This window comes from Opisthocomus hoazin, chromosome 7, assembly GCF_030867145.1.
Source record: "Opisthocomus hoazin isolate bOpiHoa1 chromosome 7, bOpiHoa1.hap1, whole genome shotgun sequence".
NCBI classification, from domain to species: domain Eukaryota; kingdom Metazoa; phylum Chordata; class Aves; order Opisthocomiformes; family Opisthocomidae; genus Opisthocomus; species Opisthocomus hoazin.
In genome coordinates, this window is record NC_134420.1 from 35,678,341 (window position 1) to 35,706,000 (window position 27,660).

At 41.7% G+C, this 27,660-nt stretch overlaps 1 protein-coding gene across 5 annotated transcripts in view; it reads left to right on the top strand.

Annotated features, from left to right (window-relative positions):
• The window catches only part of DCAF5 (DDB1 and CUL4 associated factor 5), an 80,093-nt gene that overhangs the window by 45,449 nt on the left and 6,984 nt on the right, over positions 1–27,660 (top strand). For all 5 annotated transcript variants that reach the window (XM_075426418.1, XM_075426419.1, XM_075426422.1 and 2 more), the window contains exons 7-8: positions 11,871–11,937; positions 25,867–25,994. In XM_075426418.1, coding sequence (XP_075282533.1) covers positions 11,871–11,937; positions 25,867–25,994 — 195 coding nt within the window. The remainder of the gene's footprint in view (positions 1–11,870; positions 11,938–25,866; positions 25,995–27,660) is intronic.

Below are 27,660 nucleotides of genomic sequence, written 5' to 3' on the forward strand. Positions count from 1 at the left end.
AAAAACCCACAACTGTTAGTGTCTCAGTATTTGCCTTTGAAAGTTTGATGTAACACAGTAGTGAAAATATACAGAGAGGGTAAATGACACCATGTTCTATGTGGAGCTATTGGATTCTAGTATGGCAAAAATGAACAGATTCTGAGCTGCAAGCACACAATTTAGGAGTTTGTTTAGAGATCACCCTTATATTTGAAGAAATTAAATACTTAAGTTCCCATAACGATCAGATATGTTATTCTTACTTTGGCAAGGTGTGTGTGTTAAATTAATACAACTTCTTTGCATGAATAAAACACAGACTACTAGTTGGGGAACAGTTTGGTTGGTTTGTCTGTTGATGGCAGTTAGGCTTGCTATACTATATTTTCTCAGTCTTGTCTTTTTAGCGCCCACAGATTGTGACGGGTACTCAACAGGACTCAGATCCAGAAGTCCTGACTTGTCACTCTAGAGGGAAGCCTGCTACCAGCAGGTGTGCAGTGATCTACATACCAGCACACTTCACTGGAGCATCTGTGATGCAAGTAGATTGAAACTTCTTAACAAAGAATGAAATACCGTTATTGCTTCAAGGAACAAAAGTCCGAGAGATTCACCTGTTAACCCCAATTTTTTTTTTCCTTTTTTTTTTTTTAGTTTAACACTTTCTGAAGTGCTTAGATGGTGTTGAGTTGTTGCAGGCATTTTGGAGATGTGGGTTGTAGCACAAGCTAAGTGACAGGGATCTTGGAGAATGAACAGCTTTGCTTCTTTTTGTGTCCTTGCAAACTGCTGTTTTCGTCTAAAACAATTATTGCCCTAGTCCTTGAGAACCTGATACGAAAATCGGCGAACAGTATATGCAAACATTTTTCCTAGAAATGCCACAATCAGACTTTTCTTGTTTCTTAGAACTACCAAAACTTGAGAGGCAATGTTTAGCTGGTGTTTTATTTGTACCCATTTATAATTGCCTTCATTTGCTCCTCTCAGAACTCTGTCTTTTGTCTGTGTCATGAGCATAATGACTGCATTCACATGCCACTGATTTTTCTTTCCTTTGTAGGAGAGCGCTGGTGTTGGTAGGTAAATGCATTCAAAATTGTATGCCATTTGTGTGATCTGGGCGCTCATGTGAGTCATACAGCTGTGGAAGGGACGAAGGACAAGACAGGATAGATGGATCAAGCATACCTTTCATCTGCCCCCTCCCTTTGTTGGCTACAGAGACTTATGTGAGAGCATAATCTATCTGTCCTTCTGGTACAGGTGTCCAGCCCCAGAATTTTAAAGGCAGTTTATTTATGCACCTAACTCCCACTGGCTTTACCCTAGTGTGCACAATTGTTTGTTTACGTACAAATCGTAAAATGTGTGAGAAACTCAAGTTGTGTCAGGATGCTGGGGGAGTTTCCATTCTTCTTGTCAGTGTTAGAATTTGGGAAACGTTGTTTAAATGCTAAGGATTTTTAGTTGCTAGACTAGTAAGGAAAGTATCTTCTTGGATCTGAGTATATGGGAAGTATTAAAGGGCTTCAGGTAACAAATGCATTTTTAAGTGTAGGAGCCTCAGAGGCCATAGGGATGGGCCACAGCAAAAAAAACCACACAAAAACCTACGAAACACGAAAACCCCTCCAAACTAAAATAGACCAAGAGCTTTTCTTGCTGAAGAACTGGTGCCTGTGTCACAGTGATGAATGCTATCAGCTCATTCCTTTTTTCACTGTGCAGATAATGTGAGACTCTATAACGCTTGTAGATTTAAATTCAACTGCTTATTGCCCGCTTTAAAAAAGGCAGGGGTGGGGAGAAATAACTTGTACCCTGTGAATCAAACAAAAAGTGTCTTGACTCTGGCATGCCCTCAGACATTACATCACCACTCAGCCTTTTCTGTTGACATTACGCTGGTATAGGAGAGTTTCAGGAATGCACCACTCACGGTACTGCCGACTGCTCCAACTCCCTATAAAGTTACAGCCTTCATTATGTTGAAGTCTGTGTGCTAAACAGCCCTGGTTAGGGACAACCCACTTTTTAGCAGGACAGAATTATTACATGAATGTAACTCTTCCAAGAACAGGATTAGCTATATAGGTGTCAGGCATCTTGTATGGTTGTGCATTGCCTTTGTAAAGAAATAGAACTTGTCTTCTCTGTTTTTCTTTGTGTCATCTAACTTAAAGGCCATTTATCTTAGGAAATAGTACTTACCAATGTCTAGCTTTAAAAACTGAAAAGAAGAAAGGGAATTATTCTTCTAAAGAATGTATTGTGAGTTTCCTGTGCATAGAAGACTTCTTAAAGAATAGTAGCTTACTGCAGTCAGTATTTCTTACTGTATGAAAAGCACTCAATGTGCAAATATGTTGTTGTGCTTGGAAGAAAAGAAAATCAGTGTCTTACTCTGTCTTAAATTGACTTCTTCCAAGAATTACTGATGAGGTTGTAGTTTGGTTTTTGCATTATCTAAATGGCAGCTTAAATCCCAGCTATATGCACAACATTACATACATGTAAAATAACTACGAGTAGTTTATCTGGCTATGAAATTATTTATGTATTTCTTCCCCATCGCTTTTGGTAATTGACATAGGAGGATCATATTGAAAATGGCTCTTCAGAGTCAGAGTCTTGACAGAAGGTGCTGGGAGTTTTCTTTAACCCGTCTTATTCTGATCACCTCTTCCCTGTTCCCTGGGGCATCCTGCCTGCTGCATTTGCTGTCTCCCTTCTCTTCTGCATTCTGTAAGCCCTTGGGGGAGGTTTTTAGACCTCTGGACAGCGATGCATTAGCCCAAAGGGACCCATACTGAAGCTAAATTCTGGTGGGCTGGAACCCTAACTCAGGAGACTCTGAGGTTTGCAGGCTTTGTGTCACTCATAGGTGCATCACAGGAGATCTGCAGTTTGGTAGTGTCCCTTGCCAGACTGGTAAGAGGTGAAGGGAAGGGAGAGTCAGCAGGAATGCACTGCTAAAGTCACGCACGGTGGGTGTTGCACTGACAGTGTTTCATGTTGAGCAGTTAAAACTGGGCTTTGTCTTGATACAGAAGAAGTGACTATGAAGTCTGGAGGATTTTGACTAATAGAATATTTGATTTAATGCGTATTTGAAAAAATAAAGTAACAGATGGCTGAAGAAAATAAAAGAGAGCAATTGGGGTCCATGCAGTTTCAGCCATGTAGAGAAGAGTCCCCCTCCATATGGTCGGATAAAACTTGTTGCTTTCTTTAGAATGTAATAGGAATATTTTCCCTGCCATAGAAATCCACAATAAGGGTTTCTAAATTGCTTTTGTTCCTGAATAAAATTACTGTTATGGCCTTTCTGCATGGCAAAAAGGCAGCAGTAAAAATGTTGGTGGACTGTTCCTGATGATGCTTCCGTAAGCATTTAAAACTGCCCCACACAGAGTTGGCTGCTTATAAGATTAGGGATTTAGGGAATGGGAATACAAATTTTTGGCTTTGAATTTTATGTACTAGGAAGAACTTGTGTTTCTCCAGTCTGCTGTGTCACAGCTTTTCTTTTTCCAGTTCATGAGATAGGCATGCTTTTTACTGAGGAACAAAGTTTCTGTTGTAAAAAGCCTTTGGACATACCTGCATGATTCTCAGGCCAAGATAGAAAGCTTTTAAGCTCTTTTTTGCGCTGATTTCAACCTTCCTGAAAAGCAGTCTCCAACAGTACAGGTTGCAAGCTGCTGTCCTGGCTAATATGAAGAAAGACGGCTGTTTTCAAAGCAAACGGGTTTCTTAATACCGCACTGCTGTGAGCCCTAGTTGTAGATTACTCTTTAAATTTGTTAAATATTGCACAGAAGATATGATTTGTGTCCCAGAATTCATTACAAAGCAGAAGATAAAAGAATGTGTAGGTCTTCTTTCTGGTAGGTAAATTATTTTCTTAATCACAAGTGTTCCAAAACACCTTTCAGAAATAACTTTCCCAGTTATGTCTCTTCTTACTTTAGGCTTTGTCATTGAGAGACAGCAACAAGAGGTTAAAAGCCTGCAAAAGTGACTGCTCTTTGTGTCTTCCCGACCCTACATCCTGGTTAACTGTCTTTGAGAGAGGAACTTCTTAGTTGGTGGTGACAGTGAGAGCTTCTAAAAGGAGGAGAAGAGGCAGCCACTCTGGCTGGGGTTGCAGTCTGAGGGTACAAAAAGCCAGTATGCTGTTGAGAGGGGAGGTCCTGTGCTTTACTTGGGCTGTACTGGCACCAGCCTGACCAGTATAGAAGCTGGTTGACATACGTAAATGAGAAAAAGTACATTAAATGGTTGATTGTGATTTGTGTGGGATTTTACTGTTCTAGCTACTGAACCAGACCACTTCTGTGCCATGAGCACTGATGTTGGCATAAGGGATGTAGGTGGGAGCGTACCTACTGAGGAGGTTAGCAGATGATTATCATTAGAGCAGCTTTTCAAGCTGTACTCAGTGGGAACTCTATCATAAAAGCCTAGATTCATCAGCATAAAGGTAAGAGCCAGACAGAAACATCAGGAATCTCAGAGATGGAAATATTTGACCAATTGACTGTTGCTTATTTCTTAATTGTTTAAGGAAAGAAAGAGTGCTCTGCTCTGGAATTGCCTATCTCAAACAAGCTGTATTATCTTCCTGATCTCTTGTTTGTTTGCTTCTTCTTGCTTTTTTTAGTAGGAAAAAGCCTTTTCCTCCTCCATAGGTGTTACCTTGTTTCCCCTCTGGTCAGTGGATACTCTAACAATAGAAAGATAATTTGAAAACAAATCTGTGGGGTTTCTATGTGCAGGAAATGCAGACTGAACACCAAATTCTGTTCAAATTGTAAACTAAGTATCAGCCATTTAAAAAAAAAAAGGAGAAAATATCAGGGGAAGTCTCATTTATAAGGAAGATGTGTAGACCGGTCTTGGCATCACAAAAGGCCCAAAAACAGCTGAAAAAAAAATTTGGTTCTCTTCTGTCAAATGTTTTTCATGCAAAATGTGCAATGTATAGCGAGACCTGCATTCATATTTGCAATTTTATATATATACATACAAACACGCACACAAATATATATGTGTGCATGAGGTGACCTTTCTTACTTTTTGCTTTTATTTATTTGTAGTTGCTTCCTTATCCCCTTTGAAGTAGTTCCACGAGAAGCAGATCGTGGTGATTTCACTGGGATTTTGTTGTATTCAAGGATGAGTTCCCATTTGGCTTTCCTGATGTTTGGTAGGGGTGTGTGTGATAATAGCACTGCCTCATTCTCAGTGGCTACTTACATGGTCTCTCACTCTCCTCTGTGTGGCTGCCTATTTGTAAAATAATATTTCTAGGCAGTCTGTAATTCTGAAACCCTCAGGTCCTCTGTCAATTTTGAAATTGGCCATTAGGCTTAAAAGTTCTTGGAGACAGAGAGGTGCCACAAAGAACAAAATAGCATAAGCCCTGTTCCCTTAGGAAACATTTCCTCCTTGGAAAAATACATGTTTTTTATGTTCTTTGTGTAAGTGGATTCCTTCTCCAAAGTGCTGATTGCTGTGAATTTCAGTCTCTTTTGGACAAATAAGCAATGTTCTTGAGACTTCAGTGATGCTTCATGTCAGACTGTGGTTTCCTCAGTGTATATCCCACCACAGAGAAGATGCGCAAGGCAACTATGCTCAAATGCTCAAGAACAATCAAGACTTCAGCCTAGCAGACTGCCATCCATCCAGATTCTTTATCTGTTGTCACAGTAAAAAAACCGAAAACCTACACTCCACCAGTGAGTTACGTTACAGGCGATATATGATGGGACTGTACAACTTGCCTCTTAAAGGAGCTGTGCAAAGCGCCAGCAGAACCGTTTCAAATCTGGATGCCTCTGTGCTTCTTCCTCAGTGTGTGGATTTTGCAGTACTTAAAGAAGCTAAGGGACAGTATGCTAAACAGCTGAGAAAAATTCTGTCTCCTCTGATCTTTTCTGCCTGAAGTTTCATTGGCCCCTCTGAGGAAAGGACAGACATGGTCAAGTGAGTGGGCACTGACATTTAAGAAGTTTAGTCTCTTTCAGAGCTGAGTAAAACTGTAAGCAGCAGCATGGAATTTGAGTCTCTCTAACAAGCATTTTCCTGTTAGTAACTTAGCAGCAATCACTTTTCAAATGGTTGTCATCTCTGTACTGTTACCCATGGTCTCATTCATTCATTATAATTATATGGTGATGATGCTTCTTGGTTTGTGCTTTCAAAACAAATTCTCCTTCGTTCTTCTTGTTCTCCCCTATGTTAGTAGGGCCATTCGAAAGGCTTGCTGATACTTTTGGAAAAAAGATCTGTGTCTGCTGGTCCCTTGTCTAGGGCCAAAAGCTTAAAAATGTCTCTGATATAGGTCATAAGTAAGAGGAAATTTTATGGAAACGGGAAATGTGGATGTTGGAAACTGTAAAATAAGGTTAGATTTAGACACAATTTTATTGAAATACTCTATATTCAGTAGCACCTGAGGAAATGTGGCTTGTGGGATTTTGAAAGCTTTCAAACTGGCAGTGGTAAGAACAAAAATAAATTCCCCAGAGCAGTAGTATTCTGCAAAATGCAATGCCAGGGCTACTGTTACGAGGCTATAGCAGCAGCATGTTAGATCTCCATTTATTTATATCAACTGCTGTAATTTCCTTGGGGAGAACGAAAATGAGAAGAGTTACAGTGGAATGAGTGGGGAGCGCTAGTCCAAGGTAGTTCTGCCAGATTCCTGATGGTAGTTCATTTTAAGCATTTTGTGCGTACTTGAAGCTCAGACTGAATTTGTGTTTTCTTCAGCAGCAGACTAACCACGCCTGAGAGTTTTCTTCCTTCTAAGGCAAACTTCTGAATCAGCAGCTTGTAGTCATCTGGAACCCTTTTCCTGTCATTGTTGCTAACAGCTAGACATAGAAGCCGATTCTTCCCTTCTAAAAAAACCTCTAGTATTAATTATTAGCAACTGTTTTTCTGTCTGATCTCGTGTTCATGTGAATATTGTGAGTGTTGATTTCTGAAGTCCTGGTCAGATACAACAGTAAAACTGCAGACCATGAAACAGGTGGTTTTAATATTAGTCTCTCCCTGCAGACATCTGAGCTCCTTGTGCAGTGTCTGGTCTGACTCAGAATTCAGCACTGCATTGGTTCTTGGAGTTGTGCTCTGCTTGGAGTTTGTCTTTTGGGGAGTGAGTGCTGGAGGAGGGAGAGTGCACACTGTCTTAGCCATGTACTTGTCTCTGTGAATGTGCATGTGTTTGCCTCTCACTGGCTTGCCTCTGTGGTTTGATTATCTGGGTTTTTGTTCTTAAAGTGAGTGAGTAGAAGGTACTCTGCTAGGAATTACGTTTTGCATGTCCCCTCAGGACCAAAAATCCTTGGCCACAATTAAAGTGGAGTCTAAGCATATGCAGCATGGCATTCTTTCATCTACCCCATCCCAACTCCTTCCTTTTCTTTCCTTTCTGTTCCTTGCTTCTAAAAAGTCTACTCATTCCCTCAGGATTTCAGCCTTAGTAACTAGGGCTTGGTGCATTTCATAGCAATTATTTCTTTGAATTTTCTAGTAGTATGGACTAACTTATGTGTTTTCTTAATCCTTCTCCAACTTTGAACTAGTGTGGAAAAATACTGGCTTATTGTTACATAATAATGAATGCATCAAAGAAAAATTTTTACAGATGATCATGTAAATGTCCTAGTAACGTCAGTCCAGCTATACTCTCCAGAGGCCTTGGGTTGCCATTGTCTTGTGCAGAGACTACTAACTGAAATTGAGTTTCTTTTTGAAATGTCATGGAAGAGGCGTGTTTCTGGCTTTAGCAGCTTGGGTGTCTGCTCTTGAAGCTTCAGCTGGCACATCTTTCTTGCAGTAGCTGCAGTCATGAAGTCATTGTGCTCCTGCCAGTCTGTTGGTCTCCTGTCTGAAAAACCACATTCTTTTTCTCAGACCCCAGTCACCTGGTCTTACAAACAGGATGGAGGGAATGCATTTGGGGATTCAGTTCTCTGTGGTGAGAACAGCAGGAAAGCGTGTACCCCAGAGGTATCCTAACAAGGAAAGGGAGTGGAAAACAATTCTGGCTGCTACAGTGGTGGCAGTGGAATGGCAGAGATACCAAATAGTTGGATATTTTGTGGATTATGATCTATTTCTGGTAATTATTGGCAGAGCCGACTATCGAAATAAAATTTTGGATTTATATAAAAAGTTTGGAACTTGTAGCGCATTGCTTGCAACATCAAACTTGTGTAGATGACTATATCAGTTAATGCTTTTTGGCGCTTAGTGATGGCTGTCTCAGTTGCAAGATTAAACCTGTAAGCACTTCTTCAGAACAGCTCAGATCCTGAGCTGAGTTTTGTTCTGTGACTATACATAAATTGCAATACAGATGCTTTATGCTTTCATATTTATTTTCTCTTAATTTACTCCAGAATACTTTAGCTGAGTGCAAATGATTGGTGCAAATGTCGTTAGGCTAGGAAACGGTAATGAAGTGAAGGACTTCATGGTGCTTCTAAGTAGGTAGGAACTGTCTCAGTTGGAGGTAGCCATAGTGACTCTCTCCACCATTGGAGATATTCAGAAGCCATCTGGACATGGTCCTGGGCAGTTGGGTCTAGGTGTCCCTGCCTGAGCAGTGTGGTTGGCCCACATGACCTCTGGAGGTCCCTTCCAGCCTCAGCCATGCTGTGATTCTGTGAACTACTTCAAGATACTTTGCCAGTTTTTTTCTTTAAATTCTCCAAATTTTGACCACTTGAATTTATGCAAGTCCACGTGCTGAACTGCAGCTTATGCTTTTGTCTGTGGCCTAAATTTGTCTTCCCATTGGAGTTTTCATGAAGCTGTGGTGTGTGATGGAGTGTGAAGGTTTCAGGTGGGCATTTTCACACGCTGCCCACCTCTCCTGCCTTCTCCCCTTCCTACCCCCCAACCAAAAAACCAAACCCAATCCACCAAGACAATTATTTCCCTTTTTACTTTGGTAATCTTTCAAAAAAATGAATCAGAAGAGAGCTCTGGAGGACATCTGACTTAAGCTGCTGCTCAGAGCAGAGCATTTTCAAAGTCAGATCAGGTTGCTCAGGGAATTGTCCAGGTAAATTTTGAATTTGCAAGGGTGGAGATTCCACTGCCTTTCTGGGGCAGAGTTGCAGTGTTCCTTATGCTCCTCATGAACATGCTGTTCCTTTGTGCTCAGCTGGAATTTCCCTTGATGTGACTTGTGACTGTTGCTTCCTGAGCGTCCACTGCATGTCTCTGAGAAGGGCCGGTCCTCAGCTGCTCTGTGTTCCTTCAGACAGTGGGAGACTGTTGGGGTCCACTCTGTCCCTTCACTTTCTCTTCTTCTGGCTAAATAAGCCCAGTTCCCTTAGCTTTTCCATAAAGGTCACGTGCCTTTAGCCCCAGCAGTCCTCCTCCACTCTGTCCCTGTATTAGGGGACCCAAACCAGACACAGTACTCCAGGTGTGGCCTCGACAATGCCATGTAAGGGGAATAATCACTTGTCTTGACCTCCTGGTTACACTCTTGATAGTGCAATCAAATTGCCATTAGTCCACGTCACTGCAAGGGCGCTCTAAATTTTGCTGTCTCGAGAGCAAGACAGTGTAGACTCGGGTCAGTGGTCTTGCCAGGTAGTATGTCCTTGTTCGGTGGGCAATAATACACCAGATTTCCTAGACAATTGGCCATTGAGTCTTACGGGATGGACAGGGTGTTCCTCTGCAAATCAGTTTTGAAACCAATGTGGAGAGTCTCACAGACACTTCGTTCACTGCACATACATAATGTGTTTTTTCTGTGTTGTGTGCCTGGTGCAGGATAGCTGAAATCTGTCATTTTGGGGCCTGTCATTGTTGGTAGATTTGTTTAATTTATGACATAAGGTGGTAGGTGACTCTCATATTGAGGAGTTGTTAGAGCTTGTTTGGTTTAAGAAAAAGAAAAAGGTCATTATGGTCATAAACTCAAGGTACTGAGCTTTCTAGCTGTTTTAGAAGTCTCCATTTTTCCCCACGTCCTAGGCAAACCACGTGCTGCTTCACCCACATGATTTGATAATAAATACTAACAATTGGCAACATCTTTATAACTTTAAACAAGACTTTTTTTTTTTTTTTCCAGTGTAGCATTTCTTGTATAACAAAAAATATTAGAGGTGCTGGCTTTCTGATTGCTGGGAGGTTGCCTATATGAGCCCGGATTTGTGTAGTTTTGGCACAGTGGCTCACGCTGCTGTGGGCTAACATTTATGAGCAGTCAAATGAAAGGGAAGCACATATTCCTGGCACCGTCAGGTCAGTTTGGCAGAGGTAAGCTGCCTAAATGCTTGAACATGTTTGCTTGTAGAAAGAACTTTCTGGCTTGGAAAGGATGGGTCTATGAGTGATGCATAACTAGTGTGCACAAGATTTTAAAGGAACTTTTGTTTGATCAGTGCTACTTATCTGTCAGAAAATGAGCTGAATTGCATTCAGGAGTGCTTACCCACATGCTACATCCTTAAAAATAAGAGGGGAAAAAAAGAGTGGATGCATTGTGATAGTAAGAGACCAGAGAAGGGATTTTAGTGGTTGGTTATTGCATTTTTGTGGCTGGAAACATCCAAAGGCTACACAAATGTAGTTAGTACTGCAAAGAGAATATATGCAAATTTATGGCAGCATTCTCCATGTTAGTGTATATTTTTTATTTATGTCTCAGTCCTGTGTTATTCCAGGACTTGTCTCCTCACTGCTTGCTGTTACTTTGCCTGATGAGTTTATGTATCTCTGGAGAATGAAAGACAGAAACGAGTTATACTTGACCCAAACAAAACAGAATTTCTCTCCTATCAAAGGTCAGAAAAGGGACAAACTTGCTCCTTTTCTTTCTTTTTCTCCCTTCCATCTACCCTAATAATAATAATACTAAAATGAAAAACCCAACTTCTTGACTGTATTAATTAAGTAGAAGCCTTAAGTCAGTTGAGGGCTGGAGATTTACACTGTCAACACCAGTATAACTGGAATTGGAATCTGCCCTTGGTTCCACTATGTGTCATCTCATCTCTAATTTGGGAGAGAAATAAATGACAGGGAGTACAGTTTATTGGAAAAGAGGCATTTGGAGACAAGGCAACAGTTTGTGGCCTCTGGTAACTGAGAGGTATAAGCTATTTACCATGTCAAATGTCACCTGTCATTCCAGTGCATGTTTGTAATATATTAAGCCACTTCAAATTACATAGTGCTTAAGCTTCTGTACAGTAAAGAGATTGCTTATCGTTCATGTGCTGTTGAAAAAGGGCAGCCTTCCGTCTTTTCAGAATGGCTGTAAGCAGGGGAAAAAATGAACAGTATGATAAACGTGCTTTTTTAAACCACTTGAGACTTGCTGACAGTGAATGTTTAGCTTTGTTTTTGTTCAGTGTTCAAGATTATCCTTAGTGACTGACTTTTGATGGTCCTCAGTAGCTCTCTTCTTAGGTATGTGTTTGATGGAATTTTCCTCGTTAGGTCAGGAGATGAGAAAAAAGGATGAAAGACTTTAACATTAAAAAAAGACCAGAGTTGCAGGCTGCAAGATACGAGAGTTTGATCTGGACATGCTTGTATTAAAGCCATGCAAAATCCATAGCCTTATTTAGCAAAGAAAACATACACTTTGGGCAGTAGGCATTAAATACATGAAGCATGCTTTTGAATTTTGGTTCGTTTATATGCATGCAACATTTCTGTGCTGGTACCTCACCCCCATTTTAAGGGTAAGTTGATCAGCGAGGTGCAGAGAATGATAAACTTATCTCTTTTTTTTCTCACTTTAGTTTTGGAGAAACTAGATCAGCAATAAAATAACATGATTCAGGTGATACTTTGTGGTAAACTGCTTTTATTTTTATTCCTAACAGTACATCCTGTCGGGCTCTGATGACTTCAATCTGTATATGTGGAGGATTCCTCCAGATCCAGAAGCAGGTAAGTTTTGTTGGTGTGGAATTTGGAGGGAAGGGGGACAGTTGTCTGACAAATACTAGTTTGTTTGGTTTTTTTGAATAATTGCTGTTTTCACTCAGCCTCTGAATAATTCTGATGAAAGCTGGGTGGGAAGAGTTTATAAATGCTTAATCCGGTCTCTGGATAACAATGGACAATGCCATTTGAATCATTTATCGTATTGGTCTTCTTTTTATTTCTCTTCCTATATAGTGGTGATTAAAATCTACTAGATGAGATGATGAAGAAAGAGCTGTGGCTGGAGCAGAGTGTGTCTTTCCTCCCTCTTGTCTACCAGCTGACCTGCTTCTAAGCTGATCTGAGTTCTCTGGAGAACTTAGGATCTGTTACTAAGAAAATTCATTTCGTAATAAAGCTAGCAGCATAAAATGGTGCTGAGTTCACAGGCTGCTCGTTACAGCTCCTGTGCATTGGCCTCTTCCCCTCTTTCTTTCCTCTTGCACCAAAACCCTGCCACTGGTTTCTAATGCAGAGCAGTTATGCTCTTTTACTTTCTGGGTGGAGGAGCACTGTCAGCTGGTGGAAGTGACCACTTTTGACTCATTTCTGACCCTTCTCCTTGGCGGGGCAGACATGCTAAGCAAGCAGCACTAGCTCAGCTCTGTGTGAAAGGACAGGAGAGGGGTACTAAAGAAAAGCAGCAGTGTGTGGGATGTAGCAGTAGTGTTGTAGACGCCACAGTTGGTCAGTGCCAAACTGGATATTCTGGTGTTACGTAGGGTTTGTCAATATGACACCATCTGCAGCCATCTCTGAGCCGTACAATGTCAGCATATCTCTTCTGTTGAAACAAATTGCTATGCTCTTCTAGAATGGTGTTGAATCTTGATGGGAAGACTCAAGACTTCAGGAAAATTTACTAGTTTCTGTTTTTAATGGCTCTGACAGTTTAAACTGTACATTTTAGTGGTATTAAGTACACTTGAGTGCTATCCTGTGGTCTCAGGTGCTTTAGCAATAGTGAGAGCAAATTACAAGCTGTGTTAGAGGTAAAATGAAAATATTTTGTTTCAAAGGCTGTTAATCACAGCTGTGTAATCCACAGCTGAGAGGATGACTAGCCTCTAAAAGGTCTGGTTAACAGCAGAGTTTTGAGGAAAATGCCATTAATTTTGGATTGTCTGCTTAACCAGGATTTGATGTTGCTGTCCAGAAGCCCTGAAGGTGGTCCTGCCAGATATACCGATAGCTTGGCCTTCTGTCTTTGTGTAGAGTTTGTAGAGACTTCTCCCTACTTTCCTTTCAATTTGTATGATTTGCTTTTACATTTGGTGCTGTTTTACTACTGCTTATGTGATTTCCTCTTAGTCAGAACAAAGGTTACATACATTTAAATCACTTATTTATCTGTAAGTTTTATGTGTGGACTGTAGCATTACATTTTATGCATGTTACTTTACTTGCCCTGTCTCCATTTGTAAATTCTGGATTTGGGATTTGTGTGTATCTGGCTGTGATGTTCTTGAAAACTTTTTTCCCAGGCAGGTGCAGATGACAAACTTTTTATCTGGGACCTCTGCACAAAAAGTGATAGCTAAAATTACCATGAAACAATGTCATATGTGTTTTGGTCAGCTTTCTTGTTTCTGGCTCTTGTAACTTGAGGAAGGGTATCAGTAAACTTGCAACATTGCAGTTACAAAATTAATTACTTAATGTGAGTTGCCCTCCATGGTTGCTCAATGGGATCAGAAGGTCGTGTGTAGGAACCTGTATGTGTTAGTCTCTTATGACTTGAGCAGCTCTCTTATTGAAACATTTTAACAAAACTCATGAGCTTTGTTTTGGTAGACCTAAAGTTTGGGCTTCTGTAGCAAGTAACTCATCAGCCATCCAAATCACCTGTGATGGGCTTATTGAAGCTCTTTTCTTCATTCAGCTCTTCTTGAAGGGTTGTGCCTGTTCTGACCGTGATGAAACATCCTTTCTTAAATCTCACCCTGTGGTTTAGAATACTTGTTCAGCTAGAGAGGTTGCTGTGCTTCCATTTTGGAGAAAGTGTCTTGCTGTAGGGATGTGGAGACCTTGGAAATCTTCTGTGTCAATGGAAAACTCCTTGTTCTCATGTTCTAGCTTAAAGTAGGAGTGTCTTTGGGTCTGTGATCTGAGGTGATGGAATGTGGTCTTTCATTTAAAATATTGTACAAGCTAGACAGGTCGTCCTGTACTGTTGGTTGGTATTTTAAATAAAAGTATGTCTCTAACTGATTCCTGCATTCCCGCTGAATTCAGACATTGTGTTGATATAAATATTTATGATACAACTCCCTTAAATTATATCAACTATTTGTAAATAGCAACTTTTCTGCAAGCGTACATCTTTATACAAAGCGGCATCCTTAACAACAGCTCTGAAATAAATTGTTTTGCTTAAGTTCAGGTGCAGCAAGTACTAGCTATCTAATGGTTAGCAGCATATCTACACAAAAGATGAAGAAAAGTGGAAATGGACACACCAGTCAGACAATTGCAAACATATTTCAGGTTGGAGCGATGTGGTTACCTGTGTTGGTATTTTGCCAGAAAAGTGGAACAAATTCTGCTGGTTTTTGCCAATAATCATAATTTAGAGGAGTCCTCCTAGTAGGTTGTATTGAGTCATTCCCCCTCAGCTGGAAACTCTGCCAGCAGTTTTGTTCTGTCCAGTTATTAGACAGGATTTACTTCGGGGCGGGGAGCTCTGTGAAAAAGGGTATTTCCTAAATTGCTTAGAAAGCTATTCTGTTGAAGAGTTTTATTGGCTGTCTCACTCCACTATTGTGGATTACGCTGAATAGGCCAGGATTTCCTGTGCAGAAGGTTGATTGCTTTTTTACCACCTTTTGTCCTTTCTTGAAGATGGAATGGTTTGCTCATTTTTCCACTTTCTTCTCCATCCAGCTACTACCCAGCTTTCCACTGTGCTTCAGAAGTAATCGCTGATTGTTTGGTGAATTTGTTAGGCAATTTCCTCTTCAAAGTATATATCCCAGTTTTCTTCAGAGGCGGAGTTTCTAGCAAAATTAATACATTAGTCTGGCAGAAGAAAAGCAGTCCCGAGTTTCCACAGCTTTTACTTGACTCCAAGGCAAGCTAGAAGAGACATCGGCCCTACGTGGCCTGCCGTGCAAGACTGTTAACTTATAAGCACTTCAGGCAGTATTTAAACCTAACTCCTATAAACATGGTCTTTTAGCTGGTAAAGAATCCCTGTTCAAGACAGAACCTGACATGTCTTGTGGGGTAATAGCGGGCTTGGTAGATCAAATGCTTTGCAAAATGGAATTTACATTCCTCACCCACTACTCTGAATCATCTTTGCAACTCAGAGCTTGTCTCTTGCTTTTGAAATATTGCTCAGAGATGCTATGTGAGGTATATGATATTTATTTACAATGGAGAAGACAGTTGGAGATCCTTCAGTTTACGTGACCAGGCTGTCACCAGACTTCTGAAAAACTTCACTAAATCAGAACAGCAAACTGCATTGCAAAACCTCTTTTTAGTTCTGTCCTTGACTGTAACTGCTAGCAAGAAAGAGCCTGTCATTGTGGTCCAGTTACTAAACTAATTGCACCAATTTTCAGCACAACTGATGCAATTTTTCTTCCCTTTTTTTCTCTCCTCGTTGGTCATTGTAAATGCAGGCACATTTTTAGGCTTGAAGAATTCGGCAACAGATCTTTTCACAACATTTGAATAGGGTTATCTCATTGGAGACAGCTTGTGGTTTAAGAACTTAAAGTTCCAGGCTGACAAGTGAAGATGAATAATATATGATTAAGTGTTTCTTAATGTCTTCAGCTACTTTTGAGATTTTTGTATATGTGCACACTTGCATATATACATACCAGTTGGGCTTGGAGGGGGGAAGCCATCTGGCCCAATGGGGAGTATGCTATGGAAGGTTTGCCTTTTTTAAAACATTGATTTTTCTGCGGTGTGGTCTTGGGATCTCAACTGTTCTACTCTTAGGACTGTAGCTCATCTCTTCCTTCAGGTCAGTGTTGACCGCAGTGTGCTAGGGAACAGTTGTTTGGTTATCACAGCAGGTAAGTGGTGGGGCAGTGTAGAAGAGGTTCTTGTAGTTGGTGGAATTTAGGCTGGTTTCCACGTCATGTGGATTGTCATACCAGAAACCTGTGGAAATGTCCTGGCTAGATGGCAGCTATCAGAAAACAAGACAGTGTTGGGTGCTTTGTAGTGGTGTAGCCAAGTGGAAGCTGATTCAGAATCCGTGAGTGTTTCTCTCATTGGCCTTAGCATGTTTAAAACCTAATTTAGCACTAGAAAGCTGAAGATAACACTGAGCAATGGGAGAGGCTGGAGAAGCCTTTAGTCCCCAGCAACTAGAGTTCTGATTGTACATTTCTATTTATTTTATTGAAAATGTTTGCGGATACCAGTACAAAAACAGGCAAGCAGTTTTCACACCTCCATTTTCAAAGCCAACAGCTATCGGTTGTGCAATAATTTCACTAATTTTATTCCCTTTGTGTTCAGAAAACATAGTTGTTGGCATAAATTTGCATGGTTCCAATAACATTGTAAAAATACACCAAAAGAGCAATCTCTCTTGGATCAGGAGAGGTGACAGAGTGGAAAGGGTGTGCCAAAGTTTATTTCTATAGTAATTTTGTCTTGGCTTTCATATTGTTATCAGCAATAGAACTGAACAACAATGGTGGGGTAAGGCATAGATAGATAATGGCATATATTTAGCAGCAACAAAAGAAGGGAGTAAATATACATCAAAAAATAGCAACTACCACTACTGCTTTCTTCATATTTTCAGATTCTCTACACCAATGCACACAACAAGGGCAACAAACAGGAGGAGTTGGAAACCACCGTGCTGCTAGAAAGCTGTGACCTAGCTGCCATTACTGAAACTTGGTGGGATGAATCCCACGACTGGAGTGTGGCTATTGATGGCTACAGGCTATTCAGAAGGGACAGGTGAGGAAGGAGGGGCAGAGGCATTGCCTTCTACACCAAGAAATGGATAGAGTGTGAAGAGCTGTCTCTGAAGAATAGCCACAAGCAGGTTGAAAGCTTATGAGTAAGAATCAGAGACCGAGGCAACAAAGGGAACCTTGTGGTTGGTGTCTACTACAGGCTGCCTGATCAAGGGGAGCCTGTTGACAAAGCCTTCTTCCTCCAGCTACAGGAGGCTTTGTGCTCCCAGGCTCTCATCCTACTGGGGGACTTCAACCACCCTGACATCTGCTGGGAAAGTATCGTGGTGAGCTGTAGGCAGTCCAGGAAACTCCTGGAGCGTATTGAATATAACTTCTTAAGCCAGGTAATAGACAGCCCTACCAGAGGGGATGTGATACTGGACCTGTTGGTCACCAGTGCAGGTGAGCTGACTGGTGACATCAAGACTGGAGGAAGCCTGGGCTGCAGTGATCATGCCGTGGTGGAGTGCACAGCCCTGAGGGATAAGGGTCAGGTGAAGAATAAAGTCAGGACCCTGAATTTTAGGAAAGCAAAATTCCAGCTGTTGAAGGAGTTAGTTGGTAGGACCCCCTGGGAAACAGTCCTCAGGGACAAGGGAGCACAACAGAGTGGGCAGATCTGTAAGGATGCTTTCCTTAGAGTGCAAGAGCTCTCAGTCCCCAGGTGTAAGAAATCAGGAAAGGAAGGCAGGAGACCAGCACGGCTGAGTCAAGACCTGCTGGTCAAACTAAAGAGCGAGAAGGAAATGCACCGGCAGTGGAAGCAGGGACAGGTGTCCTGGGAAGAGTATAGGGACGCTGCCTGGTTGTGTAGGGATGGTGTCAGGAAGGCCAAGGCACAGCTGGAGCTGAACTTGGCAAGGGATGCAGAGAATAATGAGGAGGACTTCTACAGGTACATCAGCCAGGAGAGGAAGGTCAAAGAAAGCATATGCCCCTGATGAGCAAGACTGGCAAACTGGTAACAACAGGTGAGGAGAAGGCTGAGGTACTCAACAACTCTTTTGCCTCAGTGTTCACAGGCAGTCTCTCTTCCTACACCTCTCAAGCGGATGGACTGCAAGACTGGGGTCCCCGTGGGATCCCTCCCACTATAAGAGAAGATCAGGTTAGTGATGACCTGAGGAACCTGATCATACATAAGTCTATGGGGCCTGATGAAATTGGCCAATGTAGTTGCCAACCCACTCTCTATCACATTTGAAAAGTCAGGGCAGTCAGGTGAAGTCCCGGGTGACTGGAAAAAGGGAAACATTGTGCCCATTTTTGAAAAGGGCAGAAAGGAGGGTCCCAGGAACTACCGACCTATCAGCCTCACCTCTGTGCCTGGGAAGATCATGGAGCAAATCCTCCTAGAAGCCATGCTGAGGCATGTGGAGGACAGGGAGGTGATTAGAGACAGCCAGCATGTCTTCACCCAGGGCAAGTCCTGCCTGACCAACCCAGTGCCCTTCTATGATGGAGTGACTACATCAGTGGACAAGGGAAGAGCTATGGATGTCATCTGTCTGGACTTCTGTAAGGCCTTTGACACGGTCCCCCACAACATCCTTCTCTCTAAATTGAAGAGATGCGGATTGGATGGGTGGACTGTTTGGTGGATGAGGAATTGATTGGGTGGTCGCATCCAGAGGGTAGTGGTCAACAGCTCAATGTCCACATGGAGATCCATGACAAGTGGCATCTCTCAGGGGTCCATATTGGGACCAGTGCTGTTTAATATCTTCATCAATGACATGGACAGAGGGATCGAGTGTACCGTCAGCAGGTTTGCAGATGACACCAAGCTGAGTGGTGTGGTCAACACACCTGAGTGAGGGGATGCCATCCAGAGGGACCTGGACAAGCTCGAGAAGTGGGCCCCTGTGAACCTTGTGAGGTTCAACAAGGCCAAGCGCAAGGTCCTGCATCTGGGTCAGGGCAACCCCTGGTATCAATACAGGCTGGGGCATGAAAGGATTGAGAAGGACTTAGGGGTGCTGGTGGATGAAAAGCTGGACATGAGCTGACAGTGTGCGCTCACAGCCCAGAAGGCCAACTGTATCTTGGGCTGCATCAAAAGCAGCGTGACCAGCAGGTTGAGGGAGGGGATTCTGTCCCTCCACTCTGTTCTGGTGAGAACTCAGCTGGAGTCCTGCATCCAGCTCTGGAGCCCTCAGCACAGGAGAGACATGGACCTGTTGGAGTGGGTCCAGAGGAGGGCTACGAAAATGATCGAAGGGCTGGAGCACCTCTCCTGTGAGGAAAGGCTGAGAGAGTTGGGGCTGGAGAAGAGAAGGCTCCAGGGAGACCTGATTGCAGCCTTTCAGAACTGAAAGGGGTATTTAAGAAAGATGGGGACAAAGTTTTTAGCAGGGCGTGTTGTCTTAGGGGTAATGGTTCTAAACTGAAAGAAGGCAAATTTAGACTGGATATAAGGACAAAATTTTTTTACAGTGAGGGTAGTGAAATACTGGAGCAGGTTGCCCAGAGAGGTGGTAGGTGCCCCATCCCTAGAAACATTCAAAGTTGGGTTGAATGGGTCTCTGAGCAGCGTGACCTAGTTGAAGATGTCCCTGCTCACTGCAGGGGAGTTGGACTAGATGAACTTTAAAGGTCCCTTCCAACCCAAACTATTCTGTAATTCTGTGTTTAAATTTAAATTTTTTATTTGGCTTTTGGAACCTCTGCAGCAGTACAGGACCACCACAGGGCTGGTTCTGGGCCTAGACTAGGCGAAGTGGGTGATTGCCTGGAAGAGCAGGTTGCCTGAGGCAGGTGCTGATGCCAGCCCACTGCTCCCTGTGCTTACACTAAAGCCGTGCAAGGCCGTGCTGATCCTTTCACCTGGCCTGGGAGGTGGAGGGTGGGTTCAAAGGTGGTGGAGGAAGCAGTCTGCAGATGGAGTTGGAGCTGCTTTCTTATGGGGAGACACTCCCTTTCGCTTTCTGTTGTAGTAGCAGAAGTACTAAGACAGAGTCCCCTGGTGCCTCCTCCGAACTGTCTCCCCTGAACCATGCCAGGAGAAAGGATCATGGCCAAGTCAGTTTTGCCTGTGCGGCTGGGACACCTTGAAGCTGCCCTGGCTGCTGCCAGAGCTGGAATCAGATTCCTGATCCCACGAGAAGGGATGCTGCAGGGCCCTGTGCTTGCAGGGCAGGAGTGCTTCTGTTTAAATCTACAGATGGGTCTCTGAGGAGCAAAGCCATCTGCTGGCATGCATTATATGAAACAAGTACGGGTGTGTGAGTGACCAGAGAGAGACTTTTTAAGGAGTCTAATTGTAATCTGCTGCACTGAAGGCAGAGGCCCTATATGCTATGCGTATTTGCTTGCGTTGTGCTGTGCGCTTGCTTTCCAAACTATGGTATCTCTCTACTGTTAGCACATCATGACTACATAGGATTCAAATGCAGAGCAGTGACCTATGGTCTAAATGTGTCCCGGATTATTATTAATGAAAACTGAGTTGATTTTAAATGAGCTTTCTTCTGTAGTGCCAAGTACTATAGTGGAATAGTATGCTATGGCATACTGGCAGAAGCTGCAGATATCTGGTTCTTCTCAGGAGTTTTCAGCACTTTGAGTAATTCACAAGGCTTGTATGAAGTTATGCTTTAGTCTGTGGAACGTCTTTCTACCTTATATGAACAACCAGTGGGGCTTCTTTTTCAGTGTCCTAGATAGAAAGGACTTCTTCTTAATGAGGTCATTTAATTCCTCTGTTACAGAGCCAGTGGAGGATTGTTCCTTATCCCAACAAGTTCTTCATCGCTTTGGCAGGTTAAATGTTTGGAAAAACGCAGCTTCCATTACTTTAGAGACTGTTCTACATTCTTACAGGATTTCTGCACTAGGGCACTTTTTCTAATGATCCATCACTCCTCTTTTTTCCTATTCTTCAAATATTTCATTCTTCTGGGTTTTCTTAAACACTGCCACATGTTGTGGTACCTGTGCATGGGAAGCTGGATTGCTGTCCAAACATCTTGCTCTTCTTCATTATGATTTACTAGTGTTTTTTAAAATGTGTTGGTATGTACCATCCAGCATGTTCTCAATGTGTGAAATGTCAACTCATTTGCATAAATATTTACAGAACTGCATAATTAACAAGGATTTCATTAGCATAATATTTAAAACATAAAATAATGAAGCAAACCGAGAAGTAAACACTTTGGCAACTTAGTAGACATCTACTACTTCAAAGCATTGTGTTATTCCTTCCCTCTGTCTGTATCGGAGCCTGTAGATACGCCGTGTGTTGCCATGGTATTCTTGTCAAATGTGTGTAGGGGAAATCTGTTTTAAAATGCACACATCAGATTTAGTCTTCTGTAACTTATTTCTTCCAGCTGGTCAGATACCATAGTAGGTTATTATTTAAAGAATTTTTTGAGGCTTTGTATTGCTCCTCTTTGGAGCACTAGTTTGCAGGGTGTAGAGGAAAGGGATTTTTCTTCACATTTCACTCTGTGTATCAAATAAAAGCAGACCAGAAAAACGTCAGCCAGCACAGGCAGAACACTAAACCACTACTCAGAACTGTCCTTAAGCATAGCAATTTTTGGAAAGTATTGCAAAACCAGCTAGTATACCTCCATCCCTTCCCTCCGGTAGTTAGAGGCTAGAAAGTTAGAAACCTTCTAAAATTGGCATGATCAGTCCTTGAAGAATTTAAGACACTTTTTAAAATATCATTAATAACATTTATGTAAGCTAATGGCTTCTCTGTAAACACTGCTTATACACTTGGTAACTATCTATGAATATAAAAGCTGCCATGCTAAACCCGTTGCAGGACCTGTGCATGCCACTAAATTCGAAAGCAAACAAACACCACCATCATCCCCTAAAAAAAACCCCAAACCTCAAAAGCAAAATTTGAGTGTTACTGGGATAGCAGAGATCAGTTCTGCTGAAACAATACAAATAAAAAAATACCAATTCAAGTGAAGACAGCAAAAAGAAATAGAAGTTATTACATGCAAAAACGGAAGATGGCCTCAGGAATTTGAGCAGCTTATGGCCAAGCTCAACTCAATGTTTTTTTTTTTTTTTGCCAGCAGACATGAGCAAACTTAGCTCACACTGTGAGATGGCTAGATGCTGTATGGCTGCAGCTAAGCCTCTGCTGAGAAATCAGGGGGATTCCCGACAAGTCTGGACACAGGCGTATGTCTGCCACGTAGATACTCCTGTAACATGATACCAACCTCGCAGGGCTACTGTAAAATGAAGGAACGGCTGTCAGGATAAGGATGTAGAAGGTTCTGCATTAAGCACTTACCTAGAGATGTCGCTTAAGCCTATAGGAGTTGGTAGACTAAAATTGCACCAGGCAAGGGGTTGTCCAAAAATGAGGTTCTGGGGCAGTCTGTTATATTTGACGCAAAAATTATCAGAGTATTGCTGGAGTTAATACTTTTTGTTTTAAATGATTAAACTTTCTTGTACTACTGGAAGAAGCTGACTGCTAAGATTTGTGATTGCAGAAATCTGCTCCTAGGGCACTTTTCCTGTAACTGGGCAGTTAGTTCTTCTGAGAGGCTTTGTACAGAAGTCCACCTTCACTCTAAAAGGAGTGAAGTATGTTCTAATACTATGCTTCCTCTGATTTGACTGTTAACAGCTTAAAAGGAATTTAGTTAATTTCAATATTAAAGCAGAAAGATTTGGAGTTCCTTCATAGAATTATGGAATCACAGAATGGTTTGGGTTGGAAGGGACCATTAAAGACCACCTAGTTCGAATGCCCCTGCCAAGGACAGGGACACCTTCCACTAGACCAGGTTGCTCAAAACCCAATCCAACCTGACCTTGAACTCTTCCAGAGGAGGAATATCCACAGCTTCTCTGGGAAAACTGTTCCAGTGTCTCACCACCCTCATGGTAAAACATTTCTTCATTATATCCAATATAAATCTACACTCTTTCAGCTTAAAGTATTGCCCCTTCTCCTGTCACTACGGGACTTAGTAAAAAGTCACTCTCTGTCTTTCTTCATTGAAACGGCCACAAGCAGGTCTCCCCGGAGCCTTGTCTTCTCCAGGCTGAACAGCCCCGACTCTCTCAGCCTTTCCTCACAGGAGAGGTGCTCCAGCCATTTGATCATTTCTGTGGCCCTCCTCTGGACCCACTCCAATACGTCCATGTCTCTCCTGTGCTGAGGGCTCTAGAGCTGGATGGAGGACTCCAGGTGGGTTCTCCCCAGAGTGGAGCAGAGGGGCAGAATCACCTCTTTTGACCTGCTGGTTACGCTGCTTTTGATGCAGCCCAGGATACGGTTGGCCTTCTGGGCTTAAGACTGGGCCTGACTTTGAGTGCAGCCTAGGGAAAGCTATGTTCTAGACGTGGCATGCTCTGCACCCTTCATACAGTGCTCTTAGTGTATTGATAAACATATAAAGTTTAATGCCAGAAGATGATTCTGACATTAAATAACTGTTTCTCTGTTTTACTAGGATAATAACCATGGGTTAATTTGTACCGATGACAATACCACTAGAGGCCAATGACTGACTTGGAAATGCAGCCCAAGATATTGGTGCCCTAAATTTGTGTTTCTTCTCCATTAGAATTCTTTTTTTGCTCATGGTCTCTCTAACTTCTGACTCTTTTGTAAGTCTTGCTTGGGTAATATTTCTTGATTTGTACTGAGTTCAGGCAGCTAGAGTCCATGGGTAGTTAAAACTTGTTTTAGGCATTACTTAGAGACTTGGAAACATTTCCTAAGCAAATTGTCTCTTCATTCCCGAGGCCCTCTTTCCTGGAACATTTGTCTGCTAGGGCAAGATTAGTGTGTTGAGAACTGGACTTGATGTAACCATCTACTGTTGGCTTGATAGATGCAATTGGATTGACAACTGTGATTTGGCTGGAAGGAATGCTGTGGGAGTAGGGCAGCTTGCCATCAGCCATAAACATGGTCATGAATGTCTAGCAGGGTGAGCAGAATGAAAGGATGTGAGGAACCTCATAAAATGGAATAGAAAATCAGAAAAGCCCTATTTGGCATTTAATAAACTTGCTCTCCGATCAGTTACTTCTCAGTCAACTTTGCTTACACTGGTGGAATCTTGTTCTAATGGCTGAAGGCAGAACTTATCTCTGAACCTGTACAGAAAATGCACGTGTACCTAAAGAAGAGAGCCATTCCAGGTACCTTAGTCTCAGTGCAGTTCTGATGAACATATTTAGAAGTTCACTGGAGCGATAGTCTCCCTTTCAACTTTTCTTAATTTTAAATAAGCCTTCATTCTATATACAAAATCTTTAAAATGGCCATGCATTTTGGTCCTTGGAGTTACTTGCCATCTCTTTTCCCTTCTTCAGGCACTCTATCTTTCTGTCCCAAGGTGCCATGAGACTGCATTTTGGTCTGCAAAAATTGATTTGTGCAAACAGAACACTTTGCAGAAGCAGTAAAAAGATCTGTCTGCGGATTTTTAGGAGTTGGGTAGCTCCTCATTTCTAAATCCTTATCATGGTTTGTACATGATATCTGAATCCTTATCATGGTTTGCACATGTGCAGTCTGGCCTTCACAGTGTAGGTATAGTGAGTGGAAGGGATAGAGTACTTTTTCTAAGAGGAGAGGGGCTGTACACAAGCTCACTAGCTGCAGTTCTTTATGTAACCTAACAAATGGAAGGTGTAACAGGAATGTCTTTTTTTTTTTTTTTTTTCTTAACTCTTCTATCTTGCTACTCCTTAGTGTTAATGAAAGTTTTTCTTTAGGAAACATGCATTGCAGAAGAACTCTAACTCCCTGTTATAGAAAACCAGTTGTTGAACATTTGCCTTAGGGCTTAAACCAGCAGCTATAGCTATTTCAGCTGAAAGAGCTCCTGTTGAGGACAAAGGAGGACTGCAAACATGTGCAGCAAGAAGAACATACAGTTTACTTGTTTAGTGTTAAGATGACTATAAGTAGCACAGAAGCTAATGAAATTGTTTTTACTTTCTGTAAGGTGTGCTTACAACCTTTGAAGCTGTAAATAGCAAGATTGTTTTCCTCTGAAGTGGTTTTCGGTTTTTTACTTCCGCTCTTTTAAAAGTTTTGCGTTCTTTCACTGAGGATGTTAGTCATAGCATGTTGACTGACACTTGTTTATTCAGATACACAGGTGTGCTTTCTAACAAATTTATGGTTTTAATTGTGTGAATCTTAAGAATAAAAAAAATTACTGTGTGACAGTTTCTTGCTTTGGTGTACAGACCTAGTAAGAGTCAATGACCAAGCAGAAAAGTTGTCTTGTTTCTATTTTGAGTTTTACCATTAGCACAAAAGCATCCCACTTCAGCTAATTCCCTGCCTTGTGACAAAGAGTGATATAACCCACTGGTCAGATGTGTTATTTCAGGTCCCTCTCTAAGCTTGATTCACAGAAATGTGAGGTGTTACAGATCCTGGACTAGGGAAGGCTATACTAAGTTCAGCTGTAACATAGTAACTCAGGTTAGTAGCCTTGAAGATTGCCTCCTTTAGATTACTACACCTTAGACTAAAGTCAACTGTGACAGTAATAAAATGATGTAAAAAAAAAGGTTTTTTTTAAAAAAGTGTACAGGCATTTAAAAAGTCAATCTGTTTGTCTCTGCTTCAGATTTACATACTGTGGTAGTGTCATGCCTTAGGCACTGTGGTTTCACTGGTGATTTCATTAAGTATGTATGTTGTTCTTATTCACATACTTGTTGTATTAGGTCAAAAACCTTCGTTGTTTGTTTAGATAGTTGAGCTAGTCTCCAAGTCCTAATTTGCAGGAAGGATGCTTTTCATCAGACTTGGAGCTTTTCAAAGGGACATTTCTCATAAAATTGGAATTCTGCAGCCAACACAAGCCTTAAAACATTGCAAAATAAAACTGAAGCCCGTTGTCAAATATTGTACGACTTTAAATTATTATGGATGAAAGCAGTGTGAAGATTTAATTATTCATTTTAGTGTATGCTTGTTTTCCCCTAGGTGGCATTGGCAGGGTTGTCAATGGTGCTTTTATGGTATTGAAAGGTCATCGGTCAATTGTAAACCAAGTCCGGTTTAATCCTCACACTTACATGATCTGTTCTTCTGGCGTTGAAAAGATTATAAAGGTAAGATTAATTATCAGAAAATGTGTTCTTTCAGTATTTCAGGAAGAAATGCTTTGTTTTGTTCAGCATCATTCCTTTCCACGTCCATCCTCATCTTATTCTTTTGTAAAGCAGTATGTCTCATTTGCTGGCTAAACTGATGCAAATTTTTAATTGGGCATTTAAACTTTAAACTCCATTTCAATTTTAAAGGTTTTAGAGATAAGGGATAAGATCAGAATTTCCTAGATTTGTACCTTGAAAAAGGAATTTTTCTTCCAGTTTCATTCCGTAGATAATTGAAGTCTCATGCAAACAGTCCTTCTCAGGAGAGTTTGGTCACCGCTGTAACGTGATCTCCTAAGACTTCTGATACTTTGGGCTAAAATTTAATAAAAATCTCTCCAGAGAGTATCATTGAGCCTTAGCCTGGCCTGAGCTAGCTGAATTTGGCCCAAATACTGCCTCAGGAGCCCTTCTATAATATTTGGACACACTTCTGCATTGAATCAATTCAACATACCTTTCTGTGGCTTCCAGAGGAAACGGGACTCTTAATACCTTCCACAATATGTCTTTTCTGAATCTTCTAACAATGTACAGTATTTTTAGAAAGCTTGTACCTTTTTTATGCGGAATGTAAAGAGATAACAAACTTTGTTAGGTTCTGAGACTTTTATTTCCTTAAGGAAAGACAGCTGGTATTGTGGGAGCAATGCAGAAACTTTCTAGTCATTTCTAATAGCAGAGGTTGAGGGCGGGGAGGCAGAGGATTATGCTACACTAATGCACTTTGCATTCTGCTGCCATAGAAATTTTGCTATAATTTAGGTCTATCAACAAGATGAAAGAAACCAGAATGATTTAATTTTTAAGTAGGATAATGAGAACTGAGGCTGATTCTACCTTTTTGCTGAATGACTTCATAAGACTTACCTGCATGTGGCTATAAGTGATGTTGTTTGAGTATTAGTAAATGCTTTAGTCAGCTACAAGTTGACTGAATGAATTTGTCCTGCAAAGGAATGTTTTATTGATCTGCAACTTATGGACCAGAACTGGCCCCAAACTCTGGGACCATGGCCCAAAGCCCAGCTGCATCACTTGCATTACAGCTACTATCAATGTTTGGGTTCTGGCTGTAGTTCAGCTTTCCTTCTCTTCTGTCTTCCACTGGTACTTTAGTTTGCTTTTCTACTTTGTTCTTCATCTGTGTCCCTCTGACAGGTTTGATCACAAATCTGTCAAATACAAGCTTTGAACAAAAGTGCATTGAACAGTCTTAGCAGCTCACTGATTTTTCGATTTCCAAACAGTCAAACTGCCACTGTTTTAACAACAATTTTGCCAGAGGCTTTTTTTTTTTTCCACTTTGGGAACTTGATTCATGCAAGCCTGAATTCTCCCTTTTGGGTTTTAGATCTGCTGACCCTTCACCCTATGAATCCTTCCTGCATGAGTGTGCTTAGACTGTTGGATTAGCATTGGTATAAACATCCCCTGTGTTGCTTTTGTGTACTTCTGCTAGGGTTTTGGTGAGGGTTTTTGCTTAGTGATTAAAAGGTTAGTTCGATTAAGGCCCCAGTCACAGGTTGTGTAACTCTTTCAAAGACACCTCTGCTTGAATGCTTCCTTAGAAGAGAACACCTGTTGTGTCGCAGTATGTGCAGTGGAACTCGCGTAGCTG